The sequence below is a fragment of the Schistocerca cancellata genome, chromosome 1 (assembly GCF_023864275.1).
Source record: "Schistocerca cancellata isolate TAMUIC-IGC-003103 chromosome 1, iqSchCanc2.1, whole genome shotgun sequence".
NCBI classification, from domain to species: Eukaryota; Metazoa; Arthropoda; class Insecta; order Orthoptera; family Acrididae; genus Schistocerca; species Schistocerca cancellata.
The window spans coordinates 277,186,287-277,203,039 of NC_064626.1; the positions used below are offsets into that span (position 1 = coordinate 277,186,287).

Sequence of the window (16,753 nt, forward strand, 5' to 3'; positions counted from 1 at the left end):
CGTTTGCTGTTGTCTCACTCTAGTTTCGTAGTTTATTAGGCAGACAGGATTTAAATGAGATAGCAGCAAAAATGAAAGAATACATGGCATGATGTTTACATTCTTCTACCTTTTATTTTAATTTATTTACTGACACAGAGGTTTTGGCGCCAGTATTTATCTTTGTGCCTGCAAAGCATGCCTGTGTAGCGGCACATATATTCGACGGCAGAAGTTATTTGTGGCGGCATCTACCAACATTTTTCAGAACTTACGCTTACTTTGCACTTGATTCTAAGTCACAGGCGGTTTTTTGGATTACAAATACCGGAAAAAAAAGTGCGGCTTAGATTCGAGTAAATATGGTACTTTGTAATGAACACCTTGTATTATCAAAGTGCTTTGGATTTTGTCAGGTTTTCTGTCAGATTCTTTTCTGCCACCAAAGCAATGAACCTACTGGAGCTAATAGAAGTAACTAGACTTGCAGTGTTCCTGAATGTTTGCAATGGCTTGAAAGATTTAACCACAGTCCAGTCATTTGACTGACTCCAAAAATTGCTCTTCAAACTGCAGCTTGAAAATGTTTTAACACTGGAACTTCTTGACAGATTACAATATAACAGATAAGAAATCTTAATATATAATTACTGACTAACAGATACTTTTTGTAAGTGAAACATGAAAATACTAAAAAAATAAATATATTTACACTTCTCAATGACTTATTTACATTACACATACTTAATATTCAAAATTTTCTGGAAATATACAAAATTTATGCATTTGTTACATAAAACTTATATAATTTCATCAATGCATAGTTTATCACTGTGTTTTCTCTTCACTGGTTTTCCTTTAAAGGCACTTATCTTCTTCTTTTTGCTATCCTTCCTCTTTAACTGCTTTTTAATTCTTCGTTTTGCAGCCTTCTGTGGCTCTGTCACAGCCTGAGACAAACAGAATAAAATATATGTAAACTGATTGTACACCTGATTCAGAATATTAAAATGTCATACAGTGTGCATGGCTTACCTCTTGAGCCCTGATTTTTTTCCTGTCAGCTCGACGTGCAGTTAGTGACATCTGAAGCTTCGTAAAATGATGAGTGTATTCATCTGTACCCACTTTCTTCTTAATTATATCTGCTACTTCTTTAGCTAGGCGACGTAGTTCAGAATTTGAATCATCAGAACTTGTTAGCACACGAACCAGAGGGGGAAGAAGATGACGCAAGTACAATGGAAGCTTTTCTTTCCCCAGATCGACTGCCACAGCTCCAATCCATTTGAAAACAGCCTTTTGCTAGAACATTAAAGGTTTAAGATGGTATATTTTAACAAGTTAACAGGTTAAAATGTCTATATTACATTTCAAACAATGGAAAATCCAGGATGGAATGTAACAATATGAGAGAAGGAAGAAAAGTTGCGACTCACCATATAGCGGACATGCTGAGCTGCGATAGGCAATATAAAAAGATTCACACAATCATAGCTTTCGGCCATTAAGGCCTTTGTCAGCAGTAGACACGCATACACACACACACACACACATGCGCACACACACACACACACACACACACACACACACACACACACACACACACACACACACACACTCACATAAGCGCAACTTTCACACACATCTGCAGTCTCAGAGAGCTGAAACTACACTGAGTTCAGTTAAATTGTTAAAAAAAGGAGCAGAAAATCACTTACCAGTGTAGTGGAGTGTGGTGAATGTATTATCTCATTATTTGAAATTCTTCTCATTCGCCGAATCATCCATACAAGAGATAATTTTGATTTATATTGTTCCTCATCATCTGACATCTGTTGCTCTGAACCAAATACTACGACTTCTGGAACATCATCTTCCTCTAAATATTTTAGGACCCTCGCCAAATAAACCAAATCTTTAACCACCTGTGAATGTCAGACACACCATTCAGATTATGTAATTTCTGAACACAGCTTTATTCATATAGACATTTAGGGAGAAAGATTCGTGATTTGTCTGAAAAATCGCAATTCTAAAGAAAACTCGTTTAACCCAGAAAGGTAAGGGTAATCTCAAGGAATTCCTCACAATTTTACAAATTCTAACATAGATGTACTGAATAAGTTTGTTTCTGCTTTGAGGAGTAATTACTTGAGAGGTTAACACAATGAGCTGAGCTGGTATATTGTTCACTCACTCATAGATACTGCACCTCAACATTGGCTCCTGCACACTCTATGATTTGAAGGCCTCTACTTTTGTTTCCAGTACAGGCTCAGACCACCTGTCATTTGTTTCTCCAGCCTACATCCCTATCCCATCCAGTCTGCAGTCTGCTTTCATACTGTATTAAAGTCAATCCGTGTTTCTTAAAAATTATGAAATGCCATGAACAAATGTCTTTCTGTTAATGAAAAAAGCTTGTTATTTAAGCTGTAGAGAGTGGAATTTTTGAAGAAAAAAAAAAAGATGTTGCAAAAGAGTCTGCTATTTTATCATCTACAATGTCAGATTTAAAAAAATAAAGATCGTCTTACTGGCTGTGCCTTAGGCAAAGAAAGAAAAAGATCATCAGGATGAAATTCTCTGTCTCGAGGAGTGCTCACTGCTCACTCAAGTGGATAAATCAGTGTAGAGGACAAAACACTTCTGTGGATGATTTCATGTTGAAGGAAAAGGTCAAGTCATAGTATTAAAAAAGGTCACATCATCATGTTAAAAGTAATCTGTGAAGGGAATGTCAGCAAGGCCAATTCCCTTTATATTGAATGGAGTGATGAACTAAAACAGCTTCTGAATGGCTACAACCCATACAACATATTCAACACAGAAGAAACCATACCTTTTTATAAATATCTTCCTGATTGCACATTAGGAATCAAGAACAAAAAGGGTCTTGGAGGAAAACTAAGCAAGGACAGAATAGCTGTCCTCCTATCGATCCCATGGATGGTTCTCAGAAGTTGAAACCACTCATAGTAGGGACAACTGAGAAACAACACTGTTTCAAGTGAATAAAATCGATTCTCACAACTTATCACTCTAAGACAAAATCATGAATGACGATGTAATTGTTTAATGAATGGCTGACCTTGGTTAATAGTGATATGAAAAAGGGGATATGCAAAATTTTACTGTTTTTGAAGAACTGCATTGTACATAACAATCAACTACCATTAGATCATGTCAAACTGACATAAAGAATGTATTTAAAAAGAAAGATGATGAGACTTACCCAACAAAAGCGCTGGCAGGTCGACAGACACACAAATAAACACAAACATACACACACAACTCTAGCTTTCGCAACCAATGGTTGCCTCGTCAGGAAAGAGGGAAGGAGAAGGAAAGACAAAAGGATTGGGTTTTAAGGGAGAGGGTAAGGAGTCATTCCAATCCCGGGAGCGGAAAGACTTACCTTAGGGGGAAAAAAGGACAGGTTTACACTCGCACACACACACATATCCATCCACACATACACAGACACAAGCAGACATTTGTAAAGGCTAAGGTAAGTCTTTCCGCTCCCGGGATTGGAATGACTCCTTACCCTCTCCCTTAAAACCCAATCCTTTTGTCTTTCCTTCTCCTTCCCTCTTTCCTGACGAGGCAACCATTGGTTGCGAAAGCTAGAGTTGTGTGTGTATGTTTGTGTTTATTTGTGTGTCTGTCGACCTGCCAGCGCTTTTGTTGGGTAAGTCTCATCATCTTTCTTTTTAAATATATTTTTCCCACGTGGAATGTTTCCCTCTATTATATTCATGACATAAAGAATGCTATCATTGGATAAGGGCGTAGTACAAAATTTTAAAACTCTCCACAGCAGAGAAATTCTTTCACTGGTGCTGCTTAGCACTGAAAAATGTGAGAAGGTAAATATAACAGTTTTGACTTCTATAACCATGACTGATGGAAAAATGTCAGCCCTAGCACTCTTTATAACTGCTTCAGAAATTGCAGGTTTGTAATGCAAAGATAAAATGTGGAACAGCCATCACAGTTGTGAGAATTAACAAATTCAGTCACATGGAAAATTCTACCTAGCTGTGGTGAGTTAACCTTTGAGGATTTCATTCATGTTGATGATAGTATCAGTTCCATGGTGTTCTAATTGATGCCGAAATGTTGGTCCATCAGGATGAGGACAAGAAAGACAGGGAAGAACAAATACTAACTCCAGTCGCATTTAGCAAGGCAAGGTCACCTGTCCATATACTACACTCCTGCAACATCAGAATGAAACAAGTGGTGATTTCTTCTCACAAGGGAAACTCTCCATCACACTCTCCTCAGATTTAGTGGTAAGATGGCTCGGTGGGTAGCCCGCCAGAAACTAAACACGGATCAAGCATGAAAACAGGAAGGAGGCATACTGAACTGTGAAAAAATAAATAAATAAAATAAAACAGTGAACAGTCCAAGCTTAACAAGTGCAATAACAAGAAACAGAATGGCATTGTGGTTAAGTGGTTATGGCGTTTGACTGTAAAACGGACGAGCCACGTTCAAAACTCCCTTGTGCCTTTTTTAACAAAATTATGAGAACTGTCCATCTGGTCACTGAAATTTTCTTCTTTCTGTAGTCTTGACATCAACGGCCTTGCTGCAGTGGTAACACCAGTTCCCGTCAGATCACCAAAGTTAAGCGCTGTCAGGCTGGGCTAGCAGTTGGATGGGTAACTATCCGGTCTGCCGAGCGGTGTTGGAAAGTGGGGTGCACTCGGCCCTTGTGAGGCAAACTGAGGAGAGCTACTTGATTGAAAAGTAGCGGCTCCCATCTCGGAAACTGACATACAGTCGAGAGAGCAGTGTGCTGACCACATGCCCCTCCATATCCGCATCCGGTGATGCCTATGGGCTGAGGATGACATGGCGGCCGATTGGTACCATTGGGCCTTCTTGGCCTGTTCGGGAGGAGTTTAGTTCAGTTAGTAGTCTTGGCCACTGTCATACTATACATTGGTTATAGAATGTGTCATGTTCTAAGAATACATTACCGTCACAAGTAAATATGATGAATAGTGAGAGCAGGTGAGATAACACACAGATGTGACAGAAATGAAAACAACAAATAAATGGGTGTGAACTATGTTACAACAAAGGAATTCAAGAGTCGAAACTTTCAAAATCAAACACACCTTCAAAATCGTTAGAAACATCTATTTTGACAGAGCACAGAAAAACTATGAGATTGGGAAACTGTTGCATTCATTTTTTGCAGCTTATGTGACAAACTATTATGTTTTCATCATTTTCTTGAGAGTGATGATATTCACATTCATATGAACACCTAAATCGGGCAAGGAGACATATCTCACTCACTTACCAGGTGTGTCGATTTCTATCATACAACACACACACTGTTACTAATGGCGTGTACAACACACTAGACATGTTTTCTGGTGGAAGATTTGGTTGACTTGTTGCCTTGTCATCAAATGTTTGCAGTTTCCATTCGAAAGCCATTTCCTTTTGCCTAATAATAGAGTAGTTGTGCAGAATAAACTGTCATTATAGGTCCCCACTTTATACCTCACTGTTGCAAACAGATGTTACATCATGACACAGACCATAGACACAAATTTGAGCACAGCAAACAGTGGAGGGGGGGAGGGGGGGAAGGGGTGAGGAGGGGGGAGGGGGAGGAGAGGAATAGGTGGGAGGAAGGTTTGATCATGGTTCGCCTGCTTGGCAGTCCAACACCACTGCCACCTAATTATGATGCGTTGCTGTTGTACACTGCTCTATACTGCACTTTTTGTCCTTGCACCATTCATTGTTTCTATTTTGCTTTTTTTCACATTCAGTACACCTTCTTCCCATTTTCATGCCTGATATATGTTCAGTTTTTCATGGTTTGTCCACTGGGGCCTCTTACCACTAAATCTGAGGGGGGTGCAATGGGGAGTTTCCCTTGTAGCTCACATTACCATTAAAAATTAGCTGGACAATGCTAGATGGAAGTAATTCACTCAAAAGAAAGTCACTACAGTCACTGACTATTTTTCAAAATGACATGTAATGTTTTCACTGGTTTGTTTTTCTTATACTGTATGTATGTACTGTAAGTATACATGCATGTCTTATATTGCACATTATTAAAATAAGGATGAATGTCTACATGTACGTACTACAATTTACTTTCAATCAAAGTCTAGTGTACTTGAATTTTTTTCTCCACCCCCTCTGGATTATTTGAACTTTCTCCATGGTCCCTTGAGTTTCAAATTATCGAGAGTCAGCTATACATATATATTTTAGTGCATGTACTGTTGATCAAGCACTGAATATTCATGTTTTATAAACAAGTAGTAACTTCCTGACTTTACCATAGTTTTAAACAAAGTGAAGTATGACTATAAGGCAATGAGTGTCCATTTTAAATGAGGTTCATTATTGTGCCAACAGGTTATTAGTATTGGACACAATAAATGCAATTTCAAATTTCAATCTGTAAAGATTTGTCATACAATTAAAATCATTACACATTAGTTCAGCATGGTACAGAAGAGTCATGGTAACAACACCCTTCCCAAAGGTAGTGAAGAGTTAACAACTTACAGAATTATTGTTAACAACATGAAAAACTATTGCTAGATTTTCACTGTTTATGTGTGTAGCTGTCTTAAAACTTCCTTTTTGTAATCAAGCATGCTATGTTTATTCACAGTTCTCAGATAATTGAAATAGTCATGTCAAAGAAATTCACAAAACTTTTCAGATGTGCCTAACAATAAAACACAGTAACTTTTAAATGAACTGATGATTCTGCTAAGTGTATACCTGTTCAACAAAGTCATCTGATATTTCAACAGGTTGCAGTTGGGCAGTCAGATCCAATATTAGGGATCTAAGTTTTCCAGAATTGTTCAGGAAACCACAGCCATTATAATTTCCATCATCACTGTTAGTCTTTTTACACACATGAAAGGCCAATCTTTGTGGGTCAAGTGAACCAAAGACAAAGCCCAGGAACTGTGCTGCCCCCAGACGGACCCACTCATGTTCATGTGATAGCAGCAACTTTGCATTTTCTGAAAAGTGAAAATAGATGTATATACAACTATACAATACAAGACAACTCATAAAACTAGAAAGAGCAATGTTATTTCAGAATACCACAAAAACAAATCAGTTAATGTAACTATCTGAAATAGATTACAAGAGCTATTAAATTCACATACACATGGACCGGCAGAATGCACAATTCCAAGCACAGGAAATAACAAAACAGGAACTAAAAACAGTAGGCCCACTACTATCTTTTGGAACAATGGATTCCTTGCTCAGGGTGAAACAGAGAAAGTAACAATTAACTAAGGAAGGGTCTGCCTTCTGCAAGTACACAAATTACTGTTTTGTTTTATCACCCAACCATGTTTCACCACAGTTGGGGCATCCTCAGTGGGCTTTTTTTATTTTCCTAAAATATATACATACATGTTTTTTTAAATTAACGAACATAATACATCAGATTTTGTTATGTGTGTATTTTACCTTTTATATTTTATTTTGTGTGTGTGTGTGTGTGTGTGTGTGTGTGTCCTGTGGTTGCCAACTAAGGATTAAATTAGTACACCATGTCATCTATAAACACAAGGTCCGTTAGAAAATCATCTGAATTGAATTATTTATTAATTATCCAACCTTTACAATGTATGTTCTGGTAAAACTCTTGGCATATACCTGTTTTTGGCCTTACTATTGTAGTACTTTGCTACTTCTTAGCTGTAACAAGTTTGTTTTTATGTACCAAGTGTGCTTTTGTGTAGGTTAGCTGAGATGAACCTGTGGACACTGATAAAAGTTCTGTGTGGCTTGGGTATGGTGAACTACACAAAATGTTCAATTTTCTAACATCTCTCCTGTTTGCAGATGACAAGGCGTACTAATTTAGACCTGTGGCTGGTTTTGGTTGGCAGCAACAGGGCACAAACAGTGTAAAATGCAAGGTAAAGTACAAATACAATTTAAATGGTAATGAAATCTGATGTATTATATTCCTTAACCTAAAAATAACCTGCATGTACGTATTTCAGGAAAATAATAAAAAACCCACTGAGGAAGCCACAACTGTGGTGAAACAAGGTTGGTTGATACAACAAAACAACAATTTGTGCACTTGCAAAAAGGTGGAATCATCTTTAGTTCATTATTATTTTTCTGCAAGCACAGGAACTGAGCTCTAAACTCCAATATGACAGAGAGAAAGTAGTCTGGTGAAATGAGAGATGAATAGCGGCAGATCACTCGGAACTCAAGTTATGTGGGACCCCATGAGGTATAAAGTAAAGATGTGCACAAAGTTAAGTGGAAGTATGAGGACAAAGACAGTACATTATAAGTACAATACAAGCTTGAGTTCAGAAATACGAGAAACAGTTATAGTAAGACGTGAAGATGGATAGAGAAGAAAAGAAAATTACAGGTGGAAAGAACAATATAAATAATGCATAGCAAATAGGGTGTAACTGGGGGAGGTGGTAGGAACTTACAGGACGAAAACATAGAAGGAAAGAGGGTGGAGGATTAACATAAGTTGATTTATTGTAGGTGTCAGGATGAAAGTGTATGTGGGGGAACAAGTTCCCATTTTCAGAGTTTGAGACACTGACTGTCTGGGAGATTATCCAAATGACTCATGGGACTTAACAAGCACTCATCTTTCTTGAAATGAGAATTAAGTGAGACTATAGCATGATTTCCTCAGTAAACCACAACTCATTAACAAGGGTGTCCCCTCAATAAAACTCCAATTCAGTTCTTAAAAGAAAGTAGTAATTCTGCAACAAATTAAAGTACCTGCAAAACCTTCAACTTCATACTTCCAATTGTTGCTCTTTAGGAAAGATGGACAATGTTCACATATCTTTAGGAGGGTCTGAAGTACTTGAAAAAGCAGATGATCATTCCTTATTTCCTTCTGTTCCTTCTTAGTTTCACTATTAGCATCCGATGCTGCAGGAACAACGCGAACAAATCTACCTGGTCGATTATCTTCAAAACCTCTACCAAACTGCTGTAACAGAACTGGCAGCACTACTTGAAAACGGGTTTCAAATTCTTGCTTTTCAGCTTGAACAAATAAGCCACAAAGCTGTGCAGCCAGCTGTCGATGTTTCACCTGAAATAGAAATATGCACTGTACACAACTGAAGTAATTTACAACTAAAGATACAAAAAGACTCATAGATCAGAACAAAACAAGAATTTCATTAAGTCATGTAGCAGGCTGGTGGTGAATTGTCACCATACTCTGGAGCAGCCGCATGCCTGTGTGTTTTGATGCTTACAAAAGGCAAGGTAATCACTGTTGAAGATACATTTGGAAACTGTTGCTTAGTTGACAAGAGAAAGGAGCAAAGGATTCCATGTGTATAGCTCTGCTTGCAAAGTGACCAGTGATGTGAAAGATCCTACCCCTAACACTAAATGCACATTGCTCTGAGTAAATGTAGCTTGAAACTACTGTTCACGTGTTGGGGACGATGTGTGAGAAATTTAGTTCATTGGAATATCTTGGGGTGGCCACACAGTCTCACTTAAGTCCTCATAAAGATATTAATCAAAATAACATTCAAATTTATGGACTGAGATGGTTGTCAAAATTATTTAGTAGAAATTGCAGACATACATTTTAACATAAAACTGTCGACTTTTTTCAATTTTCACTGCTGTTGTGGAGAATACAAAAAGTATAGCATCACTAAATCTCTTGCAAATATTCCATATAGAATAACTAAAATACAAAGTGCAAAACAGGGTATCTGATAAAAATTTAAGCCCCAGAGCATGTCACTTAAGCAAACACAGGTAAGCGTCATCTACGGTGACCACCAAAATAACCCAGAGTCCCAAATCCTATTGCTTGTGAAAATTTAAGTCTCTATAATTCACATGTGGAATTTTTGAAGTTTCTGAATCTGTACTAACTGAAAATTGATTACCTTTGAATTGTAGATGTGATTGACTCGATGTACAAAGTAACATAGGTTCTGTGCACTGTAACTGCCCAAGACAAATAGCTACATTATGCCCACTGTAGCCCCTTGCATCCACAATAGTTGTTATCAACAGTCGAAGCTGATTTACTACACCTTAGAAACACAAAATCTTAATTTTAACCCAAAAGTCTGACCTGAAATCTGCTCATACCATCAATTGTGCTTCCTGGCAGTGATCAAAATGATGTTAACTGACAAAGAATATTGCACTATTTTAGATCAAATTAATTAATCAAGAAACAAAATTCCTCATCATAAGGGCAAATTAGGCAAATAAATGTTATAACTTGCTCAAGTGTGATGCAAGAATCCAAAATGTCTCTGCACTGAATAATACCCAGTGGTACTGGAATTTCTCTACACTGCATTATTTAAATTCATCGTTATCAGCCACTTGACATCCACTACGGGATAAAAGTCTTCTCTGACTTTTCCAAACACCCACACTGGTGCTGAATGTTTGGCCCATCTACCACCCATTTAGCTGGCAACACGTCCCAACTGCTTCTGTTTCATTTTCTCTACAATTCAGTCTGTTGCGTGATACATACATTCGCTCTCCTGTCTATCCTAATAATTCCCACCACTTACAGAGCTGCCCTTAGTTTCATTTCCTTTCTTTTCATTTATTTTCCTGGCCATTCAGTTATTTAGAATGCAAAAACTCATCAACTGGTTAGTTGACTTTAATGTTAAATTGTAATAATTTACTTAAGTGGTAACTGAACATATCTTAATTTTTTAATTTTATTGTAATCGATTTGCTGTGCTACTTTTGAAATTGCCCCATTAAGATCATAATTTGGATGTTGAAGTTCATCTGCACCATAGGAAAAGTGTATGGTGTCAACGTAAGTGGTTCAGGTAGTTTCCATTAACAAGTATCATTCTTCTTTTCCTGTTTAGTGAGCCAAAAACTTCCTCAGTGGCTGCTGGGATAGTTTAGGTGACGCACAATCTCCGTAACTGACTTCATTTACAGCACTGAAATTCTCACTATCCTGATGAAATATAAGGGAAGCTTTTGTGCTCCTGAGTATCCTAAAAATGTTGACATGATGCCTTGTTCATCAAGGGTTGTCTAGTACAGATTTTGTTGAAACCAAATCATAAGCTTTGACAAAATATACGAATTCAAGGCAAAACATTGTAAAAGTTAGTTAAAATGATTTGTACATAAAATTGTACATGTGTCCAATTACTGTGTAAAGAAACAGTAACATGCCATATTCACATGCTGTCTAATGCCATCAGTCATCTTTTGCTCACATGTCACAATGTGTCAGGAGATGCACATGGTCACAATCAATCAATTACTGCAATTTAGCAGTTTCCAGAATTTACTTAATCAGTTTGTAGATATTCTATATGTAAGACGTCTTCTGAGGGCTCTCCTGTAGGGCTGCTGAATGACACATTGTTCTGAGACTGGCATGTTGAGATGAAAAGTTATATCAATATTACTGAATTTCAATTAATCATGTGTTCTGGCACTTGTAGTATCAGTGCAATCAATATTTCCATTAAAATTATCTATTTTCTGAGCCTTAAAACAGTGAATCTGTTTTTATTGTGACATGGGTAGGTAGTAGTAGTAGTAGAAGGGGTTTGTGGGCGCACGACAGCAAGGTCTTCAGCGCCCGTTCAGTATCATAGTGAGACGGGTGTCAAGAAAAAAACTCAGAATATTTACATCAAACGGAACATAAAACACAGAGAAAATCATGGAAAAATATGTGCTCACCCACACCGAAGCGTGGGATGAAGCAGGGCATCAGCAGTAAGACACGGACAACACAGGAAGAAAAAGGTAGAGGGAGCTAAAACAATGGAGCAGATGGAAGTGGCTGGCTGACCGCAAGGAAAAAAGGGAGGAGTCAGCCACTCTGCAATACACTAAAACCACCAGCCTAAAAGTTTAGGCCAGAGTCCAGACACATCACAAAACTTAAAAACCCTAGACACACACGTCTCATCGTTAGCTAAAACACAAGGCAGATCCCCATCAACTTGTGCTTCTGCCCTTGCATCACGGTATAAAAAGCAGTCTGTTAAAATGTGCCGGACAGAGATGTGCACACCACAAGCATCACAAAACGGAGGATCCTCCCGCCGTAATAAATAGCTATGTGTCAGAGGACAGTGCCCGATCCGAAGACGTGTGAGCGCCACCTCTTCCCGCCTGAGCAGCCGGCAGGAGGAACGCCACGGCCGAGTGGTTGACTTTACGGACCGCAGTTTATTGGCCGTCACTGCCAGCCATTCGTCCTCCCACAACTCCATGCACTTCCTGTGGAGTGCAGCGATGACTGACTGCAAGGGGATAGGACACTGGACCACATCCTGCTCTCTGCAGGCCTCCTTGGCAGCCCGATCAGCCTGTTCATTGCCCCCTATGCCGACATGACCAGGCACCCAGCAGAAGGATACCTCTTTACCCCGCCGTTGGAGCAAGTACAGTTGGTCATGTATCAGCTGGACCATCTCTTCAGTCGGGTACAGGTTCTGCAGTGACTGTAAGGCACTTAGAGAATCGGAGCAGAGAAGAAATCGATCGCCCCGAACACGATGCATCTGCTCCAGTGCCGTCAGGATCGCGTGGAGCTCCGCTGCGAAAACAGTATATTCAGCAGGGAGGCGAATCCGGGTAACATGATCAGGGAACACCACAGAACAGCCAAGGAAAGTCTCCTGTTTGGAGCCATCAGTATAAACGACAGTGAAACCGTGATGCACATCTAAAATGTTAAAAAACAGAGATTGGAACGTAAAATCTGGTGTGCCAGCTTTCGTAAAATCAGTCAAATCTAAAATAAGTTTGGGTCTCCGGAGGAGCCAAGGTGGAGATCTGCTCCAACCGCGACGTACAACACGAAGACCAGCCATAGACATCATACCGAGGCAATCCTGTGCGCGAATCCCATAGGGCTGCGTCGCACGTTGCCGGTTATGAAACAATCGTGCCAGAGGAGGCTGAGCAACGGTATGGTATGCAGGGGTGTATAGTGTGGACAACGTTTTATACGCTTGGCGCACTGTAAGTAGCCGTCGCCGCATATGAAGTGGCGGTTCACCAGCCTCTGCACAGAGGCTGGGTATGGGGCTAGTTCGGAATGCCCCAGTGGCCAACCGAAGCCCTTCATGGTGCACAACGTCCAACATTTTTAAGTAAGAAGGCATCGCAGACCCATACACCGTGCACCCATAATCGAGCCGAGACCACACAAACGCCCTGTAAAACTGGAGCAGACAAGTCCTGTCAGCTCCCCATGTACTGTGGCTAAGACATTTTAAAATACTTAAAGCCTTAAGTGACCGCCGTTTCAGGTCTTTAAGATGAGGCAACCACGTGAGCTTCGAGTCAAAAATGAGCCCCAGAAATCTCACCGTGTCTTTAAAAGTAAGAATAGCGTCCCCCATCCTCAACTCAGGAAAGGTTAAAATCGAACAAGAATGGTTAAAAAGAACATATACAGACTTCTCGGTGGAAAATTTAAAACCACTCTTCTGCGCCCAGTCATCCAAACGCCTAATCGTAAGTTGCAACTGACGAGTTGTCGTTGCAAGGCTTGAAGAAGAGCAAAACAAGGAGAAATCATCCACAAACAAAGAACACTGGACAGGACTTTTCACTATGGACATAATGCTATTAATAGCGATGGTAAAGAGAGTCACACTTAAAACGCTACCCTGAGGGACACCGTTCTCCTGCTCAAAGCGATCAGACAGGACGTCACCAATCCGTTATCTAAAATATCGTGGCGAGAGGAAAGACTGAATAAAAAGAGGAAGACAACCACGAAAACCCCATTCGCGAAGCTGCTCCAGGATGAGACGCCTCCAAGTAGTATCGTAAGCCTTCTCGATGTCGAAAAATACACCTAGAAGGTGATGACGGCGTAGGAAAGCTTGTTGTATAGCCGCCTCCAGGAGGGCAAGGTTATCGAAGGTGGAACGAAACCTCCTGAACCTACACTGAAAGCGACTAAGGAGTTGCCGGGATTCTAACATCGAGACAAGGCGGCGGTTGACCATCCGCTCCAAGGTCTTCTCTATGCAACTAGTGAGGGCAATACTACGGTAGCTACTTGGGCTCGTGCGGTCCTTCCCAGGTTTTAAAAAAGGGATTAAAACTGCCTCACGCCACGCGTCAGGAAAGTGACCCGACGCCCAAATGGCATTAAAAAGTGCGAGGAGGACTTCTCTGTTGCGCATTGTGAGGTGCCATAGCATACTGTAATGGATCCTGTCGTGACCAGGGGATGTGTCACGAGCCCCAGACAATGCAGAATCCAGCTCCCACATAGAAAATGGGCAGTTGTAAACTTCATGAGAGGTGGACTGGAAGTTCAGACTACATCTCTCAGCAACCGCTCTATGGCACTGGAAACCGGAATCCTGACTGGTTGTTGCAGTAACTGTGACAAAATACGCTGCCATAGTCTGGGCAATGTCTCGCGGACCCGTGTGGAGAATGCCGTTAGTCATTACAGCAGCTATGGGGCACCTCCCTCCTCTGCCAGAAATTCGCCTGATGGTCTCCCACACAATGGAACTTTTGGTGGAATGATTAATGGTGTTCAGGAACGCTTGCCACGACCTCTTCTTGCTCTCACGAATACTGCGGTGACATCTTGCCCTCGCCACCCGAAAGGCTGCAAGATTCTCAGCAGTCGGCCGACACTTGAACCGACGCAGAGCCGCATGCCTGGTCCTGATCGCAGAGCGGCATTCGGCACTCCACCAAGGCACAGGTGGCCTCTTCCGGTGGCCTGTGGAGTGTGGAATGGATGCTGCAGCGGCGTGGTGGACTGTTTTGGTAATATGATCCACCCACACCGCAACATTCGCACAGTGTTCGAATTGGGCCAACTGGCTATAAAGTGTCCAGTCAGCTCCACTGAGCACCCATCGGAGTGATCTCCTTTCGGGGGACACGCCATCTGGCAGGTGAATCCAGATTGGGAAATGATCACTGCCGTGCAAGTCAGCGACCACTTCGCAGTGAGCACTGGCGGCAAGAGCTGAGAGCAAAGCGAGAGATCAATGGCAGAGTCACTGTGGAGAAATGAGTACTCTGTCCTCCATTGAGCAAGTAGGCACAGGATGACAGGAGAAGCCTCTCAATTGCTCTACCCCTGGGGCAGGTAATTGCAGAGCCCCAAAGCACATTGTGGGCATTAAAATCACCACAAATAATGAATGGCTGGGGGAGCTGGGTCAGAAGGTCGGTGAGGGCTGCTTCATCAAGAGCATCATTTGGGGGCAAGTAAAGTGAACATACCGTCAATGGATGACGCACATGCACAGACACAGCGACGGCCTGTAGAGTCGTCGTAAGTGAGAGAGGCGAGGAGTGGTAGTCCGTCCTGACGAAAATACCTACGCCTCCTCTAGCTCGCTCTCCACGCAGGTCATCCTTTTTGTGGAGTGTGTCTACCCTGAGAGAGTAGACGAAGTTCCTCCACATGCGTCCTGAACCCGTGCAAGTTCCACTGGAGTATGAGAGCCATCTATGTTGGGGGTAGCCCCTTCATCCTGTCTCTCCGACGGGGCGGGGAGACCGCAGAAGGTGGAGGGGCAGGTGTGGGACGAGATGATTGCCCCACACATACATCGTACTCCATCAACTCTGGGGAAGAGTCAGATGAGGCCTCACGTAAAACAACATCCGCATGGTCAGATGGTTTACCACGGGATTTGACGCGCTGTTGCTGCTGTACAGTAGCTTTCTGTGGTTTGGTGGACTTTGGGGGAGCTGATGTGGGAGTGGTAATTGGCGCACTGGGCTTGGAAACAACCTCAGCTGTTGGAGGCGCGAGGGGCTGGACAAAGTTCGCCACTGTACTCGTGTCTGCCGTTCGAGTAGGGGCTACTGGCTCTGAAACACTGGCTGCGTTGCAAGAGCACTGACAGCTGCAGGTGTTAGTGCCAACACTCACCACCTCAGTCTACGTTGAGGCATTGACTTTTGGAGTAGGCTTCTGTACCAGGGATGCAAAAGATGTAGCAAATGTGGGAGGTTGCATCGACTTATAAATCTTCTTGGCCTCACCATAGGGGATACGCTTGGTTGTTTTTATTTCCTGGACCTTGCGTTCCTCTAAAAATATGCGGCAGTCCCTACTCCAAACAGGGTGGTTCCCAGAGCAATTAATACATTTAGCTGGAGACGAGCAACCAACTCCTTCATGAGCAGCCTGACCACAGTTTCCACAAGTCGCTTCGCCTTTACAGCCTAAGGTGGTATGCCCAAAACGCTGGCATTTAAAACAGCGCATTGGGGCCGGGAAATAAGGCCTCACACTAAGGCGAAGGAAGCCAGCTTTAACATGTTCAGGAAGTTTTGTGCTACTGAAGGTCAGAATAAAGGAGTCGGATTTGACAAGAGCGCCATCAACCCTCTTCATGATGTGTTGGACATCAACGATACCTTCTGAAGCCCACTCACGTTGCAGTTCTTCCTTGGGAATATCAGCTAGATCTCGGCATGTCACAACACCTTTGCTGTAGTTCAAGGTGCTGTGCAGTTCAGTGTCTATGGCATACTCTCCAAGGCATTTAGCAGATTGGAGGTTAGTTGCTTGCTGGGAAGTGGAAGTTTCCACTAGCAAGGTCCCATTACGTAAGCACTTCACTGATTTTAAGGAGCCACAGATTCCCTCCAATCCCTTTTGTATATAGAAGGGCGAAACCTTCTCAAAACTACCCTCCTTCCGTTTCACAATGAGAAACACATTCGGATTACCAGAATGCATTCTGTTACC

At 41.5% G+C, this 16,753-nt stretch overlaps 1 protein-coding gene across 1 annotated transcript in view; it reads right to left on the reverse strand.

Moving 5' to 3' along the window:
• Window positions 1-667: 667 nt before the first annotated feature.
• The window catches only part of LOC126171255 (small subunit processome component 20 homolog), a 205,728-nt gene continuing 189,642 nt past the window's right edge, over window positions 668-16,753 (reverse strand). Inside the window, exons 32-36 of the mRNA XM_049920787.1 lie at window positions 8,785-9,106; window positions 6,766-7,016; window positions 1,701-1,907; window positions 1,015-1,284; window positions 668-929 (exon numbers count right to left, since the gene is read on the reverse strand). Of these exons, the coding sequence (XP_049776744.1) occupies window positions 780-929; window positions 1,015-1,284; window positions 1,701-1,907; window positions 6,766-7,016; window positions 8,785-9,106 (1,200 nt within the window). The 3' untranslated portion in view covers window positions 668-779. The remainder of the gene's footprint in view (window positions 930-1,014; window positions 1,285-1,700; window positions 1,908-6,765; window positions 7,017-8,784; window positions 9,107-16,753) is intronic.